Genomic DNA, 24,895 nt, shown 5'->3' with positions numbered 1-24,895 from the left:
CCCTGTGAAACGATTTATTTAATAACTTAAATCAGTGCATTTATTAAGCCTAAAGTAGTTTTTCCACTGTTATAAAATTTAAATTTTTTGAGATTTTGTAATTGGAAGAAAAAAACTCGAAGAGTTCAAAATCGTGATATCTCGCTTTTATTGGCAATAATAATTTGTAAAGATTATATAATATTTTTGGGAAATTTTTGAATAAGTAATTTTTAAGGTTATATCGGTTTCACGTAAAAGCAATTTAACACGTGCTTTCTTTTCGGAGGGCAGGTTAATATTTTTATTATCTCTAAGACCTAATTTCTATACACGCATTAGGTACGACGGGGGTACATTTCTAAGAAATTGAAAATTTTCGCCGCAATTTTTATTTTTAAAATTGTTTTCCTTTAAAATAAAATATGCGTTACATTCATATTGTGTCGAACAAATAAAACTATACCATAAAATATCTACATTTATCACCGACCTTGAAGTGCATAGAAACTGGTTCACGAATGAACCTTTTTTTGAATTATGATAAATTCACTAACGATGTAAGCCCCTTAGCATTGTTGAAAATGAAAATCCTAGGAAAATTAATTTTTAAACAAATATAATTATTTTTTCCATTTTTACGTTAAGTATTTTTGTGAATTTTTATAATCTAAATTTTACCCTTAAAGAATAGAGGACCACCCGAACTAGCTACGCCAAAAAGGTCTCAACCTTTATCCTAGATAAAATTAAATTTAATTTCATCATCATTTCTTATCTCCCCCTCCCCACCAAATTTCAACTTTCACCTTTCGCACCACGTCGCGCGGTGCAAGTGCTCGAAAAATGTATAAATTTATCTTCTTAGAATGCAACGAGAGGCGTATTATAAAATAATAAAACATAAAAATAGAAATAATATTGAAGAAGCTACAGAGAGATCTTCCAACCGGGAGAAATAAGAAAACAAAGTAGTAATAATATAAAGATGTACCCTTTTCTCGTGGCATCTTCCATAATATTTTTCTTGGAAAATCGTGCGTGGCTTCTTTGACTAGAATTTTCCGCTTCGAATGAGATTTTGACGTGACTTACGTCAGAATGGAATTTGGGGGGGGGGGTGAGAGGATTCAACTCTCATGCGGGATTTTTACAGAGGAAAAAATTAGTTTATTGTATTTCTGGTACTAAAATAAATTTCTAGTAACTGATAAAAAAGAAATATTTACAATTTTGTAACGAAGTTTCGTCATATCTGTATATGGGCCATATTTTTACCTTAAGGAAGCAACTATTTTATCATAATATTGTTGTTTTAATATTTAATGTGTTGATCTAACAGCAATTTAGGCGTATTATTTAAATTTCAATTGGATTAAATTTGAAATCTAATTAATTAATCGGAAAATGCGTATAACACAAGCACCGTAAAATTCAAAAACGTTTTGGGGGCCCTTACGCACGTGGTAAAATCTTAATAGTTTGACTATGGCCTTGCCAAAATGTGTTAAATTTAGAAATAATTTGCCTATCGCTTAGCAAAAACATGGTTAAATCTGAAATAGTTCGCCTATCATCCAGCCAAAACTAGGTTATTTCTGAAATATTTGACCTATCGCCCAGCCAAATCGTTGTAAAATCTGATATAGGTTGCCCTTTGCCCAAACAGATCCATCAACATGTAACAAACCTCCCTTTGCATTTCTCAAATTTAAAATGGTATTGTAAATCCAAAACCTAAAATCCAGGCCCATAAATAACTTCACAGTTTTAAATATCATAAAATATTTCGTGAATTTCGTGGAGATTAAACGCTATATATTTAACAACTAAACCACCGTAAGATTTACGGTTTATTTTTCCGAGGTAGGAAAAACGGGAACTTATTATTTCACGTTCGGTCCTGCCCCGTCAATTTGGGGTGCCGAGACGTCCCAAGAACCGCATTGATGTAGTAACGTTTTACGTATCTACCGGTAATCTCTTTACTCCAAATTTGGCCGGCAAAATTTGCATTTCTTACGTATAGTTCACCGGCTCCTTTTAAAAGAAATTAACCTAAACACGTTTTATTTTTTCTTTGTTGCACCGCGAGCGCCGTATGCAAAGCGAGCGAAATTGGGGAGGCGTTGGTGTACAGGTAATTAAGCGGAAATTTGCTGCGGGCTGCTTTACAATGCCTTGTGCATTTCTTATCTGACGGTACAATTTCTGACCATTAATTTATCTAAGTGGAATTCGGATTTCATTAAATAAGAATTTAGTAAGAAATTGGATTACATTAAAATATAAACCATTATTTCATTAAATAAAAAACTTACTTCATTAAAATTGAAATTTCATTTCATTAAAAAATAAATTGGTAAGATATTACATTTCATAAAATAAGAATTATGTAAGAAATGCGATTTCATTAAATAAGAAATTGGTAAAAAAATGGATTGTATTTTATAAAACAAAAAAAAATGAATTTATTCAAATAAACAATTTCATTTCAATAAAAACGATTTGATTTTATGAAATAAAACATTGATTTTATGAAATAAACAATTGCTTTTATTAAAGAAAACATTGATTTTATTAAATAAAACATTGATTTTATTAAATAAAACATTGATTTTATTAAATAAAACGTTGATTTTATGAAATAAAACATTGATTTTATGAAATAAAAAATTTGTTTCATTCAATAAGAAATTTCATTCCATTAAATTAAAGAATCATTTCATTTCATTAAATTAAAGTATCATTTCATTTCATTAAATTAAAGAATCATTTCATTTCGTTAAATTAAAGTATCATTTCATTTCATTAAATTAAAGAATCATTTCATTTCATTAAATTAAAGTATCATTTCATTTCATTAAATTAAAGTATCATTTCATTAAATGAATAAAATGAGTTTCATTCAATAAGAAAATATCCAAAACGTGGAATTGACCAGAGGGTCATATACAAGGGGTGTGACTGTGACTAATCGTAATGGCGGAAACGGTACAAAAAATACGAAAGATACGTAATTAAAGGCCTCTTTCATTTCCTTTAATTTAGATTATAGTTTCGCCTTTCCAAAAAAACAGATTGAAGCAATACCAGAGGCCATTACGCGACGCAAATTGCCACTGGCCAATTAGAGACACACATTACACCCAACGACTTCCGCACGCCTTTGTTGTTATCGCCTCACTCGACTCCTCCTTTCTAAAACCAACAACAATTAAAGTAGTAGAAAAATTAGAGTTGAAGAATACGGAATACGTGGATCCCCATAGGGATCATCAGGGATCAATGATCAGGGTCATTGATCCCCGTAATCTTCAACTCTCATTTTCCTACTACTAATTAAGTACTTCAAAGCGACTCAGATCAACTAAATACGCTTAAAACAACACCTCGATTAAAGAGAATCCGAGTAGTACCCTAAGTCTATAATTACGTTCGGTAAGTGTGTCAGTTATTCGGAATAATTGCTAATGACTGACTGCGCGTGGAGTGCCTTAATGTTGACGTCATACACGAAACGATAAGCGCCTCTAGCCAGAATAACTCGATATTTAAAAACAAAATATGTTACCAGTGGCGTAGCCAAGGGGGGAGAAGGCATTCATGCCCGCCGAAACGTATAGTCGAACGTACAAACCTTTTTTTTTTAATTTTTCTCAATGGTTTGCCTCCCCCCAAACTGAAATCCTGGTTACCCTACATGTTGTAAATAATATTAGATAAATAATAGATAAATAATATTGCAATAAACGTCGGCTTATCTCTTTAAAATAAAATAATAAAAATATATTTTTTTTGGGTACAAAATGTATTTTTTCACTTTCGAAATGAATGAAGTGAAACGGTACACCGCTGACCTATAAATAGCGTCTGATGTTTTTATTTTTATATGAAAGGGGTTTGTTATAACGTGCAAGGAGGCTGGCGAGATGAAAAACCCGTCTGATTCGCTTCAATAAACGAAAATACGCGGAATTTCCCAGAGTAAATATTTTTACACCCAGTTTTATACCATCCCCATAATCAGATGTAAAATATTGTATTTTTGCAGAACCTTTAAAAAAAATTAGATCTCAATTTTATTTACCGCCTAAAAGAGGGCAAATTAACTAATACTTAATATTCGCCATACTTTGATTAAGAACATATATTGAGAATAAATTTACAATTTTGTCAAAGTTAATTTAATTTTTTAGATTTGGAACAATTTAATGACTTTGTTTAAAAAACTTAAGCATATTTTTGATTTGAACCATATTTTTTTATAATTTGAGCTATATATTTTATGATTTGAACTATATATTTTATGATTTCAACTATATATTTTTAATAATTTGAGCTATATATTTTTAGTTTGAACTATATGTTTTTAATCATTTGAGCAATATAAATTTAATTTGAATTATTTATTTTTTATAATTTGAGCTTTTTTTATATTTGAAGCTATTTTTATAATTTGAGCTATTTTTATAATTTGAGCTATTTTATAATTTGAGCTATTTTTAATATTTGAGCTACATTTTTTATAACTTGAACTTAATTTTTTATAATATGAACTACATTTTTTATAGCTTGAACTTAATTTTTTATAATTTGAACTTAATTTTTTATAATTTGAACTTAATTTTTTATAATTTGAACTTAATTTTTTATAATTTGAACTGAATTTTTTATAATTTTAACTATATTTTTATAAACTCAACTATATTTTTATAAACTCAACTATATTTTTATAAACTCAACTATATTTTTATAAACGAAACTATATTTTTATAATTTGAACTATATTTTTATAAACTCAACTATATTTTTATAAACTCAACTATATTTTTATAAACTCAACTATATTTTTATAAACTCAACTATATTTTTATAAACTCAACTATATTTTTATAAACGCAACTATATTTTTATAATTTGAACTATATTTTTATAATTTGAACTATATTTTTATAAACTCAACTATATATTTATAAGTCGAGCTAAATTTATTTAAGTACGAAAGTAATAGAATTTTCCGAATTATCTTCCTTAAAGGTTACTTCTCTGTCTGTCGACGTGTATATTATGTTTCGTGCACGTGTCCGAATCGGGAGTCCTACAATTCTCTGCGCCGACGCCGCTCAGTCCCGAAGTCACGGCCGAGTGCGCGCTGGTCATCACGTCACCCAAGAGGAGGACGGGCTACGACCTTGGAACCGACCCTTCCGTGCAACGATACATTGCCAACTTCGTTCCTTCGTAAGTTCTCACTTGCTTAGTTTGTACGGCACCATAGACATGTCACACTAGGGAGACGTCCTTCCATGGGGTAACGACATTTAGACGTCAATTTTTAAAGGGAATATAACCTCAGGTATTTGGTGTGGAACACCAAAGTTTGCAGCTCTGGCCGCTCTTGCCTTTGGCTTTAGAAATGTTGGCGCCACTGTACAGGGGAATTTGAAAAATTGAAGGGGTCTTCCGTAAAGATTCCTTTGCAGGTTATATTCCCTTTAAGTACCCGTAGTGTTGACAGATGGCCCCCAACACTCTGAAAAAAAAGAAATTTTAAATTATCTATTAACACAAAAATATAATTTTATCTTATTTCTTTAATCCCTTCCCACCACCAAAAATAAAAAAACGGTGCCATCTAGCGTAAATAAAAGCATTAATATCGAACCTATAAAAGCGTCCCTCTAAATGTTTGTTATCCTGTCCTCAAATACCAAATCCGTTAATAATATTTGCAGCTTAAAAGTATCGGCGGATGTAGGATACGGTAAACTGTGTATCACCTACGAGGACATTAACAATGCCGTCCTGGAGGCGAAGCAAAGATCTCACCGTAAGTGGCATCCACCTTGTTAGATCCGCCATTAAGATATGTCGGGCGTTATTTCTAACTTATTCGTTTCTTCCACGTAAACACGCAGACACTAGCATTCCTCAAGAGATCTTCGAACTGTCATCCGACCTTCCAATGCCAGAACACATCGAAGTGCCGGCCGATATTGTGCAAGATGCCACCAAAATATTATCCCAAAAGTAAGTAGCGGAATAGGCTTTTCAATAAAACCAAAGAATATGTAGCGGTGGAATTGCTACTTTATTTATCGTCTCGAAGTATTTTATATTAAGCCTCGTTAATTGAAATATAAATTAACCGAAAGTACTGCTAGTTTTAGAACTTTGAGATACATTTTAAAATCTTGTCAAATTTGGAGTTGCTATTCCTCTGTCATATTTTCTAGTAATTCGATAGTATTAATTAATATACAGAGCCTGGACGTGCAAGGACTCCTTTTATATGGTCCTTACCACTCGGACTTAAAACGGTGCAAGAAATAAGAATTGGTTTTCAAAAAGCCAAAACGCCGCGTCGATGGTGTGAAATCTGAAGCTTAGTTACCACTAGTACGCGTCATAATGTATTTGTCTTTACGCTTGGGTAACTGTTGAATGGGAATTATTGAAATAATCGGGTATTTGCGAAGCGACCCTTGACCTAGAAGCGCGCGTTGACTGTTAGTTTCTACCCATCTTCTTCACTCGGGAATGTTAATGGGATGTTCGAGGGGAGGGGAAGATGATACGATGCTGAGTAAAAAACGTGCCAAGGGTAATCCAGGGTTCACGGCGTCAATTACCATGTCTTCCCCCCCTCCCCCCACTAGACGCCATTATCATTACAACTTCTCTAAAAATGTAGATACTGTGGCAAATATTCGTTCACGGCGCTGGGTTAATGAGTTTCGACGCTGGCACGTGCGTTATCGCCAATTCTATAGCAATTACGCCAAACATTCGTTCCATTAATCCTACACAGACTCTTATAATTAAAGTCCATCGATGAAGAAACTGAGCCGCAGACAACCCAGTTCTGTCATATTTAAGTAGAGCCTACAAATGATCTAAGCACGACCCAAACTTGAGATTAACACATTTCCCAAAACGGACTCCATTATACCAGAAGTATTTAATCGTTATTTTATAGAGAAGTACCCATTTATCTATATCGCTAATGTTACGATCATGCCGACGCGTTGGTACCCGGTTTTAGGGGGAGTGAAATATTTGGGGTGATACGAAACCCACTCTTGACGTCACAAGCGCCCGATAAAGGCATAGCGGGAAGCCCATTTGGATACAAAAAACGAGTAGAGAACGACACTCTATACATCTAGTGTTGTAGATCGCACTTGCGTACTTCGAGTGTTCATGAAATGTATAAAGTCTAATAATTACCACGTCCGTCTGTAAAACTTTCTGGACCGCTACGCAATTCATATCACAAAAATTAATTTTCCTTCTGGTTTCCTCTCCTACTTACGGCAAATAGCCCTGGGCAAATAAATATCTACCATATAGCAATTCCAGATAATGGACTGAATTGAGTGATTTATGAATCTCAAAAGCAAGCTTAACGCGATAGTTAGCCGCGTGGCCAATTAGCAACGTAAGAAATGAGATTAGGTCGAGTGCGAATAATTGAAGCTTCGTGATAAATGTCAAACACGCGTCATGATTAGAACACGTCCCGCGTGTGGCGCAGGGTATCTCGTTTCGTGGCTAATAAATCTCTTTTTCCCCTTTTACAAATATTTTAATGAAAGTGTAAATAAATAAGATAGGAGAATGAGACGCATGTTTCCATTTCAATTTCTATTCCTTTTAACAGGTTCGGCTTGTCTTACAACGCCGTTCTCCACGGTCTTCCCCGCATCGACACGTCCAAGACGATCATCAAGGACATCTGCCCGACCTTCCTGCGACCCGTCAAATGCGAAATTAGTCGCTACCGAACCCTGACCGGCATGTGCAATAACCTCGAGAATCCTTCCTGGGGAAGTACCCGATCCGCTATGATCCGTTTCTTGCCACCTGTCTATTCCGATGGTAAGAGCCCCGTTCAACGCGAAACCCTGTTGTTGCGTAGGGAGCTGTTGGCTCGCGTGGCATGAAGGGCTTGCCACCACCCTCCTACGCATTGTAACCCGGCCACCTGAATTAAAGGCAATATATAAGTCGCTAGTCTTCGACGCTAGATGACTTGGTGCCAATGTTCCTATGACTTTCTAATTTGTCTGTAGCAACCTCAGTGAAGCTAGCGCCGTTACGCCACTAAAGCCCCATTTTCATGCTCGCTGGTAGCGGGTCAAAATCGTCAAAATCCGCTTCAGCTACACACTTTTTTACTTTCCGCGTCGATCTGTTTCAAACAGATATCTTAGCTTTGTTTTCACGCTTGCGAGTGGCGGAAGCGAATTTTGACGATTTTTATCCGCTACCAGCGAGCATGAAAATGGGACTTTAGACTCGTTTCTAGTCACCAAAACGTTTTAAGCACTAGAGAAATGTTTCATCTATAGGCTTCGTGCGTAGTTTAAATTTGGTCACAAGTATCGTGGCCTACCGACCGAGTTTTAAATTGAATATATGAAAGCTGTCTGCTCGATAAAAATTCTATCTGAACAACAGCTGAAAGTTCACATATTTAGTTGGCAGATGGCGCTATATTTCCTAAGCTCGAAGCCTATACCTAGAAAAATTGTCTTCCGCCTTTAGGCTAAGGTAGCTTTGACGCCAACCCGACGTTATAGGCAAACTTGCCTCGGTTACTAAAGAGGTCGTCGAACGACCTTCATGGTCGTTCAATTCTAAACCCTTCAACAATAGAAAGTGGCGTGTCCAAACTGAGGCGAGCGTGCGTAACTAAACGCTTCACAGACGGGCCATTCTGAGCTTCGGGCGAACTCTTTAGAAATCGAAATAAACTTTCGGGAAATTTTACCTTTTTAACTGGTAAACGAAAACAAAGCCATGTTGGCTAAAAAACAATGAGCCCGCCTTGCCATTGTTGTCGTAATCCAAAACAATGTTTATCGTTATTAAAAATAAAGTTTTTACGCTTGAGTTGAAATTCCACTAAATTCCATAAACAACTAATAATAATAATAATGTTATTGCAATAAATAAATTTAGCTTTGACGACCAAAAAACAGGATGAAAATCGCGAACCATCAAAAGTAAAAGTATTCAAAAATAATAAATTTAGTTAAATTGACAAATTATACCATAAAAGTAAGCCGCTACGACCAAGATATGCATTTGAAACCCGGAAGAGTAATAGAAGCAATTAGTCTTTTTAATTTATTTAGAGCCACGTAGCGGACAACTCGAGAAGTCCGTTAGCCGCTCGATTTACGTCTACTAAGCGGACTATTTTCCCAAATCTAATCTTAGTTATTTGTTAAATTTCAATATTTAGTTTTTAACCATGACTATTGCCATAAGTAACATAATAAGAATAAGTATGACAACTAACAAGATAGTTATTCCTTAATCAAGATGTTTTCTCAGCACAGAGCCCTCTAGTTTCTAAAATATTTGCGAGACTTTCGATTATTGGCTTTAAAAGTCGCTTGATGACTTAGGCCTAAGGTGGTGCCTTGGGTATTAGCCTAGCTGATTATTATTATTATTATATCTGCTTTCCGATAGATAGGCGGAATATTAGGCTAAAATGATAAAAAATAAAAACGCCACGAGCCCATGTTTTTTATCACGTGTGATTCGCACGCGACTCCAGAACGTGCTCTCCGATATTAGGCTTAAATTTTTATCAAAACGTAGTCATCCGAAACAGTAAGTCGCGAGTCCAAGTCACAGCTTGAAGAGAGCATGGATTAATTAATAAGGGATATTCCACGGGCTCAAAAATATTGAAGTCGCCTGTTCCGAATGCCACCTATCAGCGAAAAGCGCCAATAGCGGAAATTTAAATTTTACCGATACAAACAAAAACGCGTGAACGGGCGGTTGCAGCAAGGTTCGTAAAAAGGGAACTATAAGGTTGCCTCGATCGCATGGTTTTTTTATCAAAATATTACGGCTTTTGCGTTGCTAGGTAAAATCGTGACGTCACCCATATGAGATCGTATTGAAAATCAACGGAGGCTCATCTGAGTGACGTCATCAATTTTAACTCGTACCGAAATTTTTTCAAACATCTTGATCGAGACCCCTCGCCTTGGATTAACAATAGTAGTGCCTACCTGGATATATCACTATATAAAAAACCTGACAAGCAAATGACTTTTGCGAAAGCAGCGCCGCTTCGGCGAAGTTAACGGAGAATTTCCGAAACTCCCGTAACACGTAGCCTTCTACAAGGCAGAACCCGTAACAAACACTTAACAAATGCACGCGGAACGCTAGAGTGATATATCCAGGTAGGCCCTACTATTGTTAATCCCAGCCCTCGCGGTTGCAGTGGGTTTTTCAAATATGTTCCACGCGGGAAAATCAAAACGTGTATCCGGTTGTATCGGTAAAAAGGTGATTTCCGCATGCGCAGCTAAAATGATTTGACTAGTTTTCTACGGCGGTGGAATATCCCTTAGTTAATTCACGGACTGTGTATAGAATACACTATCCGTCGTTAATTAATCCATGAAGAGAGTATCAGTGCCGCAAAAAGGTTCGGTTAGAAAATTAGCGTTAAAGCAATAGGAAGTGTCATACTTATTGTTCTTATGTTACTTATGCTATTGCGGAGTCATTCAGTCGTTCCAAATATTTTTCGTATTAGTCTAAATACATTCTTGGTTAAAATAATTTTCTATTTATTTTACGAATGATAGAATCATAGTAGAATTATAGTATAAACAAATTACTCTCCCAGTATAGTTTCGATAAGAATTGAAATAAACGCTTTGGCCTAAAAATCCGATATGAAAGTGCGAATTTCGAAACTGAACGTATAAAGTACCCAATAACTAAAGAATTGAACGGGTCACTGAAAACGAAGAGAAATAGGGGAACCGTTACAGAGATTTGCTTATTTTGAAGAAAAGATATTTAATTTCCCTTTTTCTCCCGAAATTTAGTACACATTTGTTTCCGTAATCTTGTTTGTTATTTTAACTATTGGCCCACATAAAAGGCCGCGGTGGTTCGTTATTTCGAGTCGAATGTCCTCTTAATAAATACAAGAAAACCCTGAAGGGGATGACGAGGTACTGATGTCTAAGCCCTATCATTATTTGCCATCAAAAGGGATCTTGTCTCCCAATAGATTCGCGCTCGTTCCAAATTGAGGAAAATGAATTATTGGCCAACAAAAAACAGAAGAAATTTGGTCCCCGAGGGGCTCTCGTGAGGACGAATGATCCTACTTTCTCATCTTCTCGGCGCGAGCGACTGTTAACCCTCCAACGGGATTGAGATGGGTTTTTGTTTAAATTATTTCCTTGGAAAGTGTCAAAATAATCAATAACGCCTCAAATCATTCGTTTTATTAGGTTAAGTGTCGATCAATTTTCAAAACAAATCTATGTCTCGGAGGAGCATTCGCTTATTACGCGTTTCTTGTTCATTATTTGGATTACAATGAAATGGTCGTTAAAAAGTGAACTCCAGGCGTTTATGATTATAATGGTATTCAAAACGAATTTTTTCTCTCGGGTCATTTTTTGGAAATCTGTGGGAACCGAAATATTTCGTCTGAAGAAAATTGAAGTATTGGAAATCCCCGAAATGTCTTGAGGTCATATTTGTTAGCTATAAATTAAGGCGGTATTTCGGCCTTTTTTTCATTGCTGCAGTAATTTATTTTAGTCTAGAACAGGGTTGATGATTTTTTATTTAAGCGATTAATTTTATTTGAATCGGATTTTAATTTATTTTACATTTTATTTATTTATAATTATAAAATAAAATCATGGAGAGGCATGAATTTGTGAAATAAATTCACCTTACTTACGCAATAATATTCGTGTGTCTCCATGATTTTATTTCATACTTATAACAGCGTAATGTTAGAACTTTCAACTTTTATTTATTTTATTTCATACTTATAACAGCGTAAGGTTAGAACGTTCAACTTTTATGGATTTTATTTCATACTTATAACAGCGTAAGGTTAGAACGTTCAACTTTTATGGATTTTATTTCATACTTATAACAGCGTAAGGTTAGAACTTTCAACTTTTATTGATTTTATTTCATACTTATAACAGCGTAAGGTTAGAACTTTCAACTTTTATTGATTTTATTTCATACTTATAACAGCGTAAGGTTAGAACGTTCAACTTTTATTGATAATTTATTTTTAAACAATTAATTTGCGGAAATGTAAACTAAAATTTAGATGAATGTTAATTAAATTTAATTTAGTTTGCTCTGAATTGACATTGCTACTCATTGAAGTGTTAAAAAATTAATTTTATTTAAATCACAGTTTAAATTACTGATTTAAATCACAGTTTAAATTACTGATTTAAATCACAGTTTAAATTACTGATTTAAATCAAATTGATTGATTGATAAAATGGCAAACACCACCCCAAAAGTATTTAAGTGCGAGTGAGATTGAACCAATACATTTACAACAAAAATTCGTAACGTTTTTATTTTTTAAAATCGCAGGTGTTTTGGAACCACGTCGTTCAGTAACCGGAGGCGATTTGCCCAACCCTCGTCTGGTCAGTTTCGTTATTCACCAGGACATCAGCGAACACCACAGACAAGTCCGATTCATCGCCGTCGCTTGGGGTCAAATGATTGACCACGACTTGACCCTCGCCGCACCGACCTTGGGTAAGCGCATACTGACCACCGTAATTCACTCCCGAACCGCAAAGCTAACCGTAATGTAACGGGAATGGCTAGAGGTCGGCGTTTGAATAAGAAATTATACGATTGTTTATATTTATCCATAACCGAGAATTATTCAGAAATATTCTAAAAAAACGATTAATTTTGCATGTTAAATCGTTGTTTATTCGTATAATTTGTTCGTATAAAACAAATAATACTAATTTTAATGATTAATTGAAATTTTTGCGGTTAATTTATTTGTTCCGCCGACCTCTCGGAATGGCGTGTTAAGGTTTATTCGGTGAAACTGAAACGATGCATCATTCGGCTGCTTTTGACAGTTTTGGACCAACGCTATCCGCGAAACCTTGAGTGAAAAATGAACGCCCAATCTTAAATTTCCTCTTAAAAGATCACGAGTAAAAGGACTCTAGTTACAGCACCAGCCGAAAAAAATACCTTGCCGTTATCCGGGGAAAAACAACCAAACTAATTAACCTTTTTATTTCGCCTTAATTGTCAATAGGCAGTGATATGATTTTGCTCCATTTAATTCAGCTTAGAGGCATTAACAATTAATTTTAACAGATAAGACACTTATTTAGGCTGTAGGCGCTACGCATTCCAAATTTGCCACATGGGCGGATACCTGGAAAATTTGTTTTAAATCACCCTTTCGCGGTTTCTTCGCTGGAATACATATTTACGATCGTAGAAACAACAATTAAAAAAAATTAGTTGTTTAATTACTCTGTTTGGGAATGTCACATACGTAATTCAAAATTTCTAATGGATATTAAAGTCGAAACTGGTTTAAAATTAAATAATTATTTCGATGCAAAAAAAAGAAAAAATCAAAAATCACGTTTTTGACCATTTTCAATCGGATGTAATCGGGGTTGAGGCCCGAGTTTGAACCTAAATTTCAACCCCACCTTTACGAATAAATGAATGAATATTAGAAATTAAGAACACTTTAACGACTAATTGGTATAAGTAGTTAAAAAAGAATTATCATACTTTTTTAGTAATTAAAATACCTTCGTTTTAGTTTAGGGTTTAATTACCATCTGAATTAAGACGATAATAAGAAATTGAAGGTAATTTTAAAATAATTCGTCCTAAACGAGCTTAAAATTAATGGGAACTTTTCTCTGGAATTGTTACGTCAAATTTAAAGTTCAAGGAGGGTAATCTGGGTGTTGGGCGAAAACGAAACGGAGAAAGTACAAACTGAGATACCCTCCAATAACTGTTTCGTGGTTAAGAAAAATGTAACCTTGAAGAATAATAGAATGTAAAAGTACAGAGCTCATTCACAGTCCAAATATCGTATCCCACAGACGGCAATCGTACGAAGATATTGGCCGTCTGTACACTGAATAGGTAAGGGCGTTAACCAGATATACCCCGGTGCGGGTAGTCGAGTTTACCTTGATCTGGTTCCGAGTACAGAGGCAGAATTGGTCTAGTCAATAGCAAATTGCAGGGGCACTTGAGCCAAGGATAACGTATCCTTCAATAACAATCTGGCAAAGGGGGGCAAATGCCCTTCCATCAATGCATTTTAAATATATTTAAACAAATTACTCTATCACGAAAATTTTATTATTATTAATAAATTATATTTGACACATTTTGAAAAAGTGACGGGAACCTACTAAGGTACATGTTTCAAACGAATAAATGTAGGACGTGTATACTTCTCTCTAATTATTCTTAAGATAATTCTTATATTTGTAAGATATTAATTTGAAAAAAAAGTGTTTTTTAAATATAAATTACAATAATTTTCCAATCATTATTTTAATTTTCCTATAATTATTTTAATTTTCCAATCATTATTTTAATTTTCCAATCACTATTTTAATTTTCAAATCATCACTTTAATTTTCCAATCACTATTTTAATTTTCAAATCATTATTTTAATTTTCCGATTATTATTTTAATTTTCCAATCATTATTTTAATTTTCCAATCATTATTTTAATTTTCCAATCACTATTTTAATTTTCAAATCATTATTTTAATTTTCCGATTATTATTTTAATTTCCTAATCATTATTTTAATTTTTTATTACATCATATTATATGACAGAGCCGGAATAGCTTACTTATCTCTAAAAGAAAATTATTCGCTTCTGGTACAAAAAATGATTCTTAAAATTTAAGCAGATCAGTTGAAAAAACGTTTTAAAATGTCAAAGTACATATCAATTACAATAATTATCAAATTAATATTTTAATATTTTTTATAAAATTTTGTGACAGAGCCATAATATTGTCAGGTTCCAATTAGACTAGTCCCAAAAAATTAAAAAAAGTTAAAAAAAAGGTCCTTCATGAAGATTAAAATAAAAAAAGTTATTACCGGCGCTCAAATTCAAATAAAAAAAATCAGAGCCGGAAACATTTTTTCTCTTAACGTTGTGCTCCAAACTGAGGCAGACACGACGGTGTATTCCCCCAAAATTTCAAGGTTAAGATAATAATAAATGACATAGACGAGCCATTGTTAAAGGGAACACCGTTCATTTTATATTAACGAGATATTTTTTTCCCTGAAAAGGAGAAAAAATCCGGGATGTGTCCGAACCACACCCTTTCGCGGGGCGAGGCCATTCTGCGCGTGCACACTCCACCAAAAACCACTCGTTTCAATCACGCTGAAAATTAAGAACCGCTCAGGGAATTGTAACTAAAATGAATAATTAACACGACTTATATTTTTCCATGTAGTAAATGTTTTTTTTTAATTTTATTTTTTAAAGAATTAAATTAAAAGCGTATAAATCATTCTCGCATTGGGCGTGGAGCCAACTCGAAACTGGTCCAACAGCGCCTGTAGATTTAAATACATTAACATTTAAAATTAGATGTTTTTCTCTACGCGCGTTACCGTTATGTTTGAATTAAGTTATTGAGCGAAGCGAGTGTAGCTCTCACTGCAACCACTTAATAAGAAAAATGTCTTGAATTCATTGGCTAATTTTTTTTAAGGAATGTACGTTCAGGAATAAATTAAATAGCCAAAAACGTTTCTTAAATTTTGTATCCCTGAACGTCAAAAAATATATAAATACATAAAATAGCACCGTTAAAAAGTTAAATGAATTTAAAATAAAACTTTAAATTAAATAATTTAAATTAAATAGCAATAAATTCAATCATAATAAAATTAATCGTCTCTAAATATCCAAACAAAATTTTAAAACATAATATGGCAATGTTAAATGAAATTAAAGTAAGAAATGATTTAAATTAAGTAACATTATATGATATTAAAATTTAATTAATCACCCTTAAATATGTACATAATGTATAAAAAATTAAGAAATGAAATGAAGTTAAAATTTAATTAATTAATGTTAAATGAAATTAAAATTTAATTAATTATTGTTAAACAAATAAAAATTTAATTAATTAATGTTAAATGAAATTTAAATTTAATTAATTAATGTTAAATGAAATTAAAATTTAATTAATTAATGTTAAATGAAATTAAAATCTAAAATCCGGTCATTAAATTGGTTAATATTTCAAAATCGAACAAATGAAGAGAGAAACTGAAAAAGGAAATGAAATGCAGCAGGAGCCAGTTTGTGGCAAATCCCCAGAAGTGAACAAGATCATCGGTCCGTTAACCCAGAAAATGATGGGAAGAAGATTTTTAGTACCTTTTACAGAAATCGCCTTTTCTCCTTCAAGATGCGTTGACCTCGATTGAGTCTCCTCTTCATCGCGTATGCCCTCCCCCTTTAGCCCCCCTCCTAACCACAAAAAATGTGACCATGTTGAGCGTACATTAAATAAATATATTCCACGATGTCGCTCTCGGAGCAGACTCTCTTCCTCTTTTCCATTTCTATAAATTACACATTTTCAGGGTCTAACGACCGAGTAAATACTTTCAAATTGAACCTGTTTTTTTTTTAATTATAAATTTTTCTTTAGTATCCGAATTTTAACCTATTTTTTTTATTTATAAATTTCGCCGTAGTATCCGAATTTTAACCTATTTTTTTTATTTATAAATTTCGCCGTAGTATCCGAATTTTAACCTATTTTTTTATTTATAAATTTCGCTTTAGTATCCGAATTTTAACCTTTTGTTTTAATTTATAAATTTCGCTTTAGTATCCGAATTTGAACCTTTTTTTAATTTTTATATTTTGCTTTAGTATCCGAATTTGAACCTATTTTTTTTAATTTATAAATTTCGCTTTAGTATACGACTTTTAACCTATTTCTTTAATTTTTAAATTTCGCTTTAGTATACGAATTTTAACCTATTTTTATTTTTAAATTTCGCTTTAGTATACGAATTTTAACCTATTTTTTATATTTTAATATTAGCTTTAGCATCCAATTTAACACTATTTATTAAATTATAAAAAAAATTATTTACTATACAAATTTCACCTCTTTTTCATAATATTAATTTCAGTTTTGAATACAATTTTCAACTCTTTTTCCAGTGTTAATATATTTTTGAAACTATTAAATTAATTTTGGTATTCAAATGTAATCTATTTTTTTAATTATAAACTTCACATTGGTGCCCAAATTTAAGCTAATTCGTGAAATTATGAAAATCACTTTGGTGTAGTACAAACTTAACCAATTTTTTGAAATTATAAAATTCGCTTTGGTGTTCAAACTTAACTAATTTTAAAATTTATAAAATTCGCTTTGGTGATCAAACTTAACCAATTTTTAAAATTATAAGTTCGCTTTGGTGTTCATATTTAAAAAAAAATTATAAAATTTAAATTAATTTTTGAAAGCTTAAAATTAGTTTTGGGGCACAAATTTGTCAAATTTCTTAAATTAAAATATTGGCATTTGGTCTCGAATTGATTTCCAAGTATGTTAATAAAATTACTAAATACAACGGATGGTGACCAATTATGCCAAGAGCTGATCGTGGTAAGTCCTATTTTGCGGAAAGAATATTTTGCATACTTTTGCAAAACTAGTACGAGCTGGCCATTTTCAAGACCTAATTTGCGGAAAGAATATTTTGAATACTTTTGCAAAACTAGTGAGAACTGGCAATTTTCAAGAATAGTGCCCATTCCTATATATTTGTTTTGATTGTGCTATAATATTGTATTTTTCGCAAGGAATCTATTGACGTTAAAATTATTTTTCGGAAATGAATACTTAAGGAGATATAGTTAATTTAAAATTATCCAAAGACTATACATTGGCGCCGCGCACTCACTTCGCTCGAGCGCTGGGGGCGCGCGGCACCTCCCCAACCCCATACTAAAAAAAGTCATGAGCCCTCTATAACGCGACCTAGAGGACAGTACCAAGCCTTACGCATCAAGTATATAATTTTAAATTAACTATATCGCCTTAAGTATTCATTTCCGAAAAATATTCTTAACGACAATAGATTCCTTGCGAAAAATACAATATTATAGCACAATCAAAACAAATATATAGGAGGGGGCGCTATTCTTGAAAATTGCCGCATTAGCTACGTTCGCACTAGTTTTGCAAAAGTATGAAAAATATTCTTTCCGCAAAATAGGACTTCCCGCTGATGGTTAGCGTGGGGCTGTTTCATCCCATCGCGTTTTTGAGGTGAATCTCGGCAAGGTCATTTTTATGAAGTAAACCAGTGGGTCAAATGATTTCTGCGGCCGGGAGACGGTGAGTTTCCGCCCACAGTTAAATTTATAATCGAGGAAAGTAGTGTCCATAAATAATAGCAATCTCTATAAGCTACAGCGTTTTGGCGCTGAGGTCAGTCGGCCTTCGCTCAAGGTGACCCACTTTAGCGAAGTCGGGTCGCCGGCGCCGGGATACCCACAACCAAAAAAAACCCAAAGAAACTTAAACGCTAGCGTTAGTATTCAGGCCTGCACCCCAGCTGGTATACGTGGTCTCATTATTAATAACACCTTCACGTTTGGTGCAACTTAGACCCGTATCGTTTTAATCATTTTGGCGTGTTATGAAATCCTAAAAAATTCAATTTGGGGCGGTTCACAAACTACGTAAAGCAAAATATCAACTTTATTGAACCCATCGTAACGACGAGTTACAATTCGGATAATATAATACCAGAAGTAAATGAACCGAAGTTATCAGACTGCTATACTCCCCATGTTGGAGGCTTTTTCCTTATGAAGTTACATTTTGACCTCGAATTTGAAATTTTGCGCGCTCCTAGGCCGAAAAAAAGTTTTGGTTTTTATGAAACGATTTTTTATACATAGAAATAGCTATACCCACAATTCCCAAGTGCAATTTATCGCGTCAAAAGACGGGGATGGAAATTAGCTTTAATTTGACTCAATGTTCATTTTCATAAGGAAAACGCCCTCCGATTCTGAGCGCTATTTCGATAACCTCGGTTCATTATATTCTGATAATACTCAATATCCTCTCAACTATACTATAAATCTTAAAAATTTTAAATTTCTTTAAAATTAAGACTCTTTATTTATTGTTTTACCTTTAGAAAACTAATCATACTATTATAATTTGCCAGTTCCAATAACATTACCGCCATCTATCGGTTTTAAAAATTTAGCACGGAATAAGGCAGCGCGTTCTTAAAATTAGTCTCGCGCTAAAGTACCACTTTGGCCAATTTCCGTAAAATAAAAGCGTTCGTCAAAACTATTGAAGTTGGCTGTACTTGTGGTGTTTGAAAATACCTTTGCATAATTGAAACTGGCTAATTGAGATAAACAAGTATTAAATTGCGATTGTGAATATTTCATAAATTTGAATAATTGATAATTTAGGTATAAAACTTTGGTATGTTCAAGAATGTATTTATTTATACCTAGGGAGAATGTCTATGTTGAGACGGTTTTTAGCCTTTCTCTCAATCCACCCGGTGGTCCCCCCAGTACGCTCCTCCACTTAAAATAAAACGAATAGTCCCGGTATTTCATTGGCTGCTTAAAGTTTACGTCACCTAACGCGATGGTAATCAAACGCCGGTGACGTTTTGTCTTTCCCCCCGCGGGGGAAAGGCGTTCAACGTGCCCGGCGATTGTCGCAACATAATCATTCTTCCTAAATATAAATAAATACATTCTTGGTATGTTACATAAAATTTAAGTGACACCCAATGTAACATTTAGTTGCCCCCCCCCCCCCTCCCTCCTTGTTAGTGCGTTAGATTATTTGTAAACGGCTCCCCTAGTTAGCCTATAGTGTGAGAAGTGTAAGACTGGGGTCCCCCCCTTTGGAACATAGGTATTTATTGGCCAACGAAAACTTTACGAAAAGTATTTTTTGCAAAATGAACTTACACATAATGAGCTAATTTTAATTTAAGAAAAACCGGATTTTAATAAAAAAAAATATTAAATAAAAACGGCGGTTTGATATTAAAAACACCATCTCTTATAATACGATTTCGATGAAACTGACCTATTTTTTATTTTATAACTAATAATTTTTTTTACGATAACGCAATTTTATTTAAGAATTTCTCGCAAAATTTCGAACCACAGTACATCCACTACCGTCGTCAATCAAAAATAATTATTCTAAACAAATTAGGTAATTTGGAAACAATGGAGAGAAAAGTACTCGACGTTAAAATCGCGGAAACGAATTTGCGTATTTTTTATATTTATTCGTTTTTAATAACTCTCTCTATCGAATATAATTCAAGTTGGCCTAGTTGCGCTAGCTTTTTTTCCAACAAACTCGAATTATTAATTCAGCGACTTACGCCAAATATTGATTAATACGGTAATTTATATAAAAGGTGTACGGGTATTTTACCAAAAAATTGCGTATTGTACTTTCGGCCGGCAATTATTGTTTCAGGGAAATACCAAATCGAATTGAATAGAAAAAAAATAATCCCGGATGTATCGAGGAGCGGAAGTAACATATAAAAAATATAGAACACGCTGTTTTTATGTAGGAGAGTATTTTAAGGGAGTGCTTAGCGTGTTAGGGGTACTTAACCAGGATTATTTTTTAATACGGTTTACCTAAAGACATTCTAAAGGTGGGGCTGGTGTGGGCATGTTCTGTCCAAATAAAATTAGGTCAAACAGTTATCGCCACATATTTCATTCGGCGTATACACATCAGATAAAGAGATCTGAGAATGAAACGTGTGAAACTGCGTTTGAAAATGGCATTTATCAGACCGTGAATTCGACGATTTTGGATGGACATTAATAAAATTAAGTATAAAGTTATTTGAATGTCTAGAAAAACACGCCTGTATTTGGCATTGACATCAACCTCGAACCCAGTGACCCTATTTTTATAATGCTTCAGAAAATGGTCTCGGAATTGATTTAATACGTTATCACGAATACACGTAGTCTTTATATTAAAATTCACAATTAGGTTTGATCTTGAACCTACACCTAAATCGAAGACAATGAGAGTGGTATCGGTTTACTTATATTGTATTTTTTATAAGAAATATTCGGCTATATCGGTCACTGTAATTGAACTGCCCACGATTAAAACCTGAAATTTTGAAGGTCGTCGTACCTCTCAAAATGGATAGATCACGCGGGTTACGCCTATAAACGGTAGCTACTTACGCTGACATACATTTTATATCGACTTAAGTGGCAAGCGTTAAGTGCTTATAAAAGTAATCGAAACGCCATCTATGATCAAGTTTCGTAAGCACGATTACAGCACGCTATAAAATTTGTTCACGGGGACGAGGCGGTCTACCGTTTTTGGGGGGAAACGAGCTCATGACGTCACAAGATGCCGATAAATAGAGAAATAAGAGGATGACCTCTTGCCTCCGTAAGGGCTATGATTGAAGCGGGGGAAGCGACGACGTAGGACGCACCTGCGCAGCTCGAGTTTTTCCCCTCCTTGATCTACAATGCGCAACTGTGTAAAGTTAAAATTGGACTTTTATTTATCGCAGATCACGACCGTCAAGATATCGAATGTTGCAAGTTCCCAGAGCACCAGCGTCATCCAAACTGTCTGATCATCGACATCCCGGAGAACGACCCCTTCTACAAGTTCTTCAATCGCAGATGTTTGGACTTCGCCCGACTCTTGGCCGGTCTGAAGCCAGGATGCACCCTGGGACCGCGGGCCCCTCAAAACACCCTCTCAGCCTACTTGGACGCCGGTTTCGTCTACGGAAGCACGCAAGAAATCGCCAGCAGATTGCGATCATTCAGAAACGGTAAAAATCACCCTCATTCGAAATTAAATCAATCTTTTTGATTTTGATTTAAATAGCTATTTAAACCAATAAATTTTCTTAAATAAATAATTGATTTATATCGCCTAAAAAAGCTACGAAAGTAGTTTATGTGGTAATTGAAATTCAGAGGAAATAAAAATAAAAATGAATACAATTAAATTTAATTAAGATTAATATAATTTTAATTTAAAATTACGGCTGCAGTCAAATTACTAATCAATTGGTCCAGAATAAAATGAATGTTTAAAAATCCCTAAAACTAATTAAAACCCCAAAAAAATGGATCTAAATCAAATTAACGGAAATCCATTTTTATCGTTTGTTTAACAAAAATCATCATTCTTGCTGATTCGCAATTAACAAAGAAATCAATGTCTTTCTCGGCACACAGGTCGTCTGAAGTCCCTTCCATTGTGGAAGGAGTTGGGAATGAAGGATTTGTTGCCAATGAAAACCGTGGAAGCCGACGTCGGATGCATGTCTCGACCCCGAAATGTCTACTGCTTCGACGCTGGTACGTGGCCGGATTCTCGCCAGTGATAACGATTATTAAGAACTATAGCTAACTTTGTTAACCACGCAGGTGACGAACGAGTCAACGAACAATTGGCCCTTACTGTCATGCACACCATCTGGATGAGAGAGCACAACCGAGTGGCCGATGGCTTGGCTCAGATCAACCCTCACTGGGACGACGAGACCATCTATCAGGAAGCCAGGCACATCGTCATCGCTGAGGTTCAACAAATCACCTTCAACGAATTCTTACCCATGATCCTCGGTTCCGCCCACATGAAGAAATACGACTTGGAGCTCGCTCAACACGTAAGTGAAATGTTACAATTGTAACTCGTACGTGAATTGGCTGGAGTGTAACGTATCTTTCGTGTCTATAGGGTTACTACGAAGGATACAGTCCCAAAATCAACGCCGGAATCAGACAAGCTTTCCAAGCCGCCGTCTTCAGGTTCGGACACAGTCTTCTACCAGACGTCACCGAGAGATTCAACAAGTACCACGAGAAATTGGGTAAGTGTTCAAATCCCTTATGATTGTAGGATAGTGTGTTAACGCGGATTTTTTCCAATCGAAACAGAGGCCATTCGTTTGTCTCAACTCATCCGCCAACCGTACGACTTGTACAAACCAGGAGTGGTCGATTCTTTCATCATGGGATTAGTTAACCAACAAGCCAACAGAATGGACCCCGAAGTCACTACTGAGGTAAGGAGCCCAAAACTTCCATACATCTAGCTGGGACGTTAAGTGAATTTTTTCTTTCTTATAGGTAACGAACCACTTGTTCGAGAAACCCGGAGACCGATTTGGAATGGACTTGGCCTCCCTGAATCTTCAACGTGCCCGCGAAGTGGGCATTCCAGGCTACAATCTCTACAGGGAATACTGCGGGTTGCCCAAGGCTCGCGACTTCTGGGACTTGATCGGAGTTATGCCCAATAAAACCGTTTACAGATATTCCCAACTTTATAAGTAAATCAAACTAGATAAATCTACAATCAGTACACGAAGAATACAACGGTCCTTTTTTCGTTTGTTCGTAGGCACGTGGACGACATTGACTTGTGGAGCGCTGGTATTTCGGAATATCCAGTTGAGGGAGGAGCCATCGGACCAACTTTCGCCTGTCTCATCTCCGAACAATTCGCCAACATTCGTCGCGGAGATCGATTCTGGTACGAGAACCCAGGATGGCCCTCGTCTTTCACTCCAGGTTGGTCACGGTGAATGCCGCGGTTAAAACGTAAAAAATATCTTAACGACAATGTTTCTTTTTTAACCGCGCACAGAACAACTCGAGGAGGTCAGAAAAGTACGATTATGTCGAGTTTTGTGCGACAACTCCGATGACATGTTGGACGTTCAAGTACACGCCATGCTGCTCCACGAAGAGGCTCAGTAAGTAGTCCTTCATTCTAATCTTAATGGTTTTACTTTCCATCCCACGATGAACTAAGAATAGAAGAACTATCTTTATTCTATGAGTATTTTAGTTCAATACGTCGATCGCACTGCCCAAGCTAGTAAAAATATACTGGATAATAAATCTACCCGTCATAGCAGACGAAATATTATAATTACCCAACTGCCATCTCTAGTTTCATTGCATTTAGCAGACAACAGTTTTTTAAGCTTTGTAAATTAGTAGTTCAGCCAGAAATTTAGAGATGGCGCCGGCACGAGGGTTGGACATGAGGATATATTTTTTAGTAGTCAGCCTGACTAGTGGGGGTAAAAAGGAGGGTATAAAAACCAGAAGGACAGCCAACAACTTGCTTTACCCGTCCAAATTAAAACAGGAATTTATTACCATTTGAATTACATGACTTTGGCCAATCACAATTTTTTCGCGACTTAGAGTCTTTAACTATTTTAAAATATTTTCATTGATAATATCATCAAATGACGCATTAATTTGAGGTAGAGATTCTGAATCTGAACTTGTATGAGGTGCAGTGGACTCTCTACACTCTTGATTTTCTACAAGCTCTACAAGAATGTTGTAATTTTTTTAAAATCAAATGGGATTAATGAATGAAGAATTTATGATACGCCATATTCGCCATTGTTTATGAATGTTTAGGTAATTTTTTCACTAGTCCAATTGACTAGTGAGCCCCCAGATTTCGATTAATTTTAGTTGTCAGAGCATTCATTTTAGTAGTCAAATGCCGTGACTAGTGCCTTATGTCCAACCCTGGCCGGTACTAGTTTCTAAAATCGACATATAGGCGTTTAAATAAATCCCTCTCGGACTGTCTTGCCCCCTGTTGAAAAATGCTGCCAAATCTATGCATAGAAAATTATAAAGAGAAACCATAAACAAACCAGTTAGAAGTCCAGCCACGGCAGCACAAACTCTATAATCGGCTATGAATTATGTTTTATTTAAAGGACTATTCCGTGTCGATTGTCGATTATAGAAACCCTTCAATCTAACTCTCATTTATTTTATTTCAGAAACCCTCGAGTTGGATGCGCGGAACACAACATTCCTCTCTTAGATTTGACGAAATGGAAGGATATCTCTTACCACAAGAAATAATACAAGAAAGCCTCCCAAAAATTATTAAAAAAAATGATCTATTCGCGTTACTCAAGTGTCAAAAAAAATGGTTTCCAAAA

At 34.7% G+C, this 24,895-nt stretch overlaps 1 protein-coding gene across 1 annotated transcript; it reads left to right on the top strand.

The window, feature by feature from the left end:
• The first annotated feature begins 5,906 nt into the window (after positions 1–5,906).
• LOC149942755 (chorion peroxidase-like) lies at positions 5,907–24,824 on the top strand. Its single transcript, XM_090178574.1, has 12 exons — positions 5,907–6,012; positions 7,646–7,863; positions 12,397–12,567; positions 21,461–21,730; positions 22,143–22,265; positions 22,335–22,576; positions 22,648–22,780; positions 22,848–22,975; positions 23,040–23,242; positions 23,314–23,483; positions 23,560–23,668; positions 24,731–24,824. Exons 1-12 carry the CDS (start codon positions 5,948–5,950, stop codon positions 24,813–24,815), a joined length of 1,917 nt encoding a protein of 638 aa, XP_090034700.1. The 5' UTR covers positions 5,907–5,947; the 3' UTR covers positions 24,816–24,824.
• Positions 24,825–24,895: the final 71 nt, after the last annotated feature.

Source organism: Leiobunum rupestre, chromosome 6 (genome assembly GCF_980474605.1).
Source record: "Leiobunum rupestre chromosome 6, qqLeiRupe1.1.hap1, whole genome shotgun sequence".
Classification (NCBI taxonomy): domain Eukaryota; kingdom Metazoa; phylum Arthropoda; class Arachnida; order Opiliones; family Sclerosomatidae; genus Leiobunum; species Leiobunum rupestre.
The sequence above is the reverse complement of the archived record's forward strand: the minus strand, read 5'-3'. Positions and strand labels throughout refer to the sequence as shown.

What these genes read in the sequence shown, in the direction of transcription:
- LOC149942755 (XM_090178574.1), top strand. Translation starts at nt 5,948, where the DNA reads ATGCCAGAACACATCGAAGTGCCGGCCGATATTGTGCAAGATGCCACC. An exon ending in CAAGTACCACGAGAAATTGG is followed by an intron (nt 22,781 to 22,847) that starts GTAAGTGTTCAA and finishes CAATCGAAACAG; the next exon opens with AGGCCATTCGTTTGTCTCAA. An exon ending in AGATATTCCCAACTTTATAA is followed by an intron (nt 23,243 to 23,313) that starts GTAAATCAAACT and finishes GTTTGTTCGTAG; the next exon opens with GCACGTGGACGACATTGACT.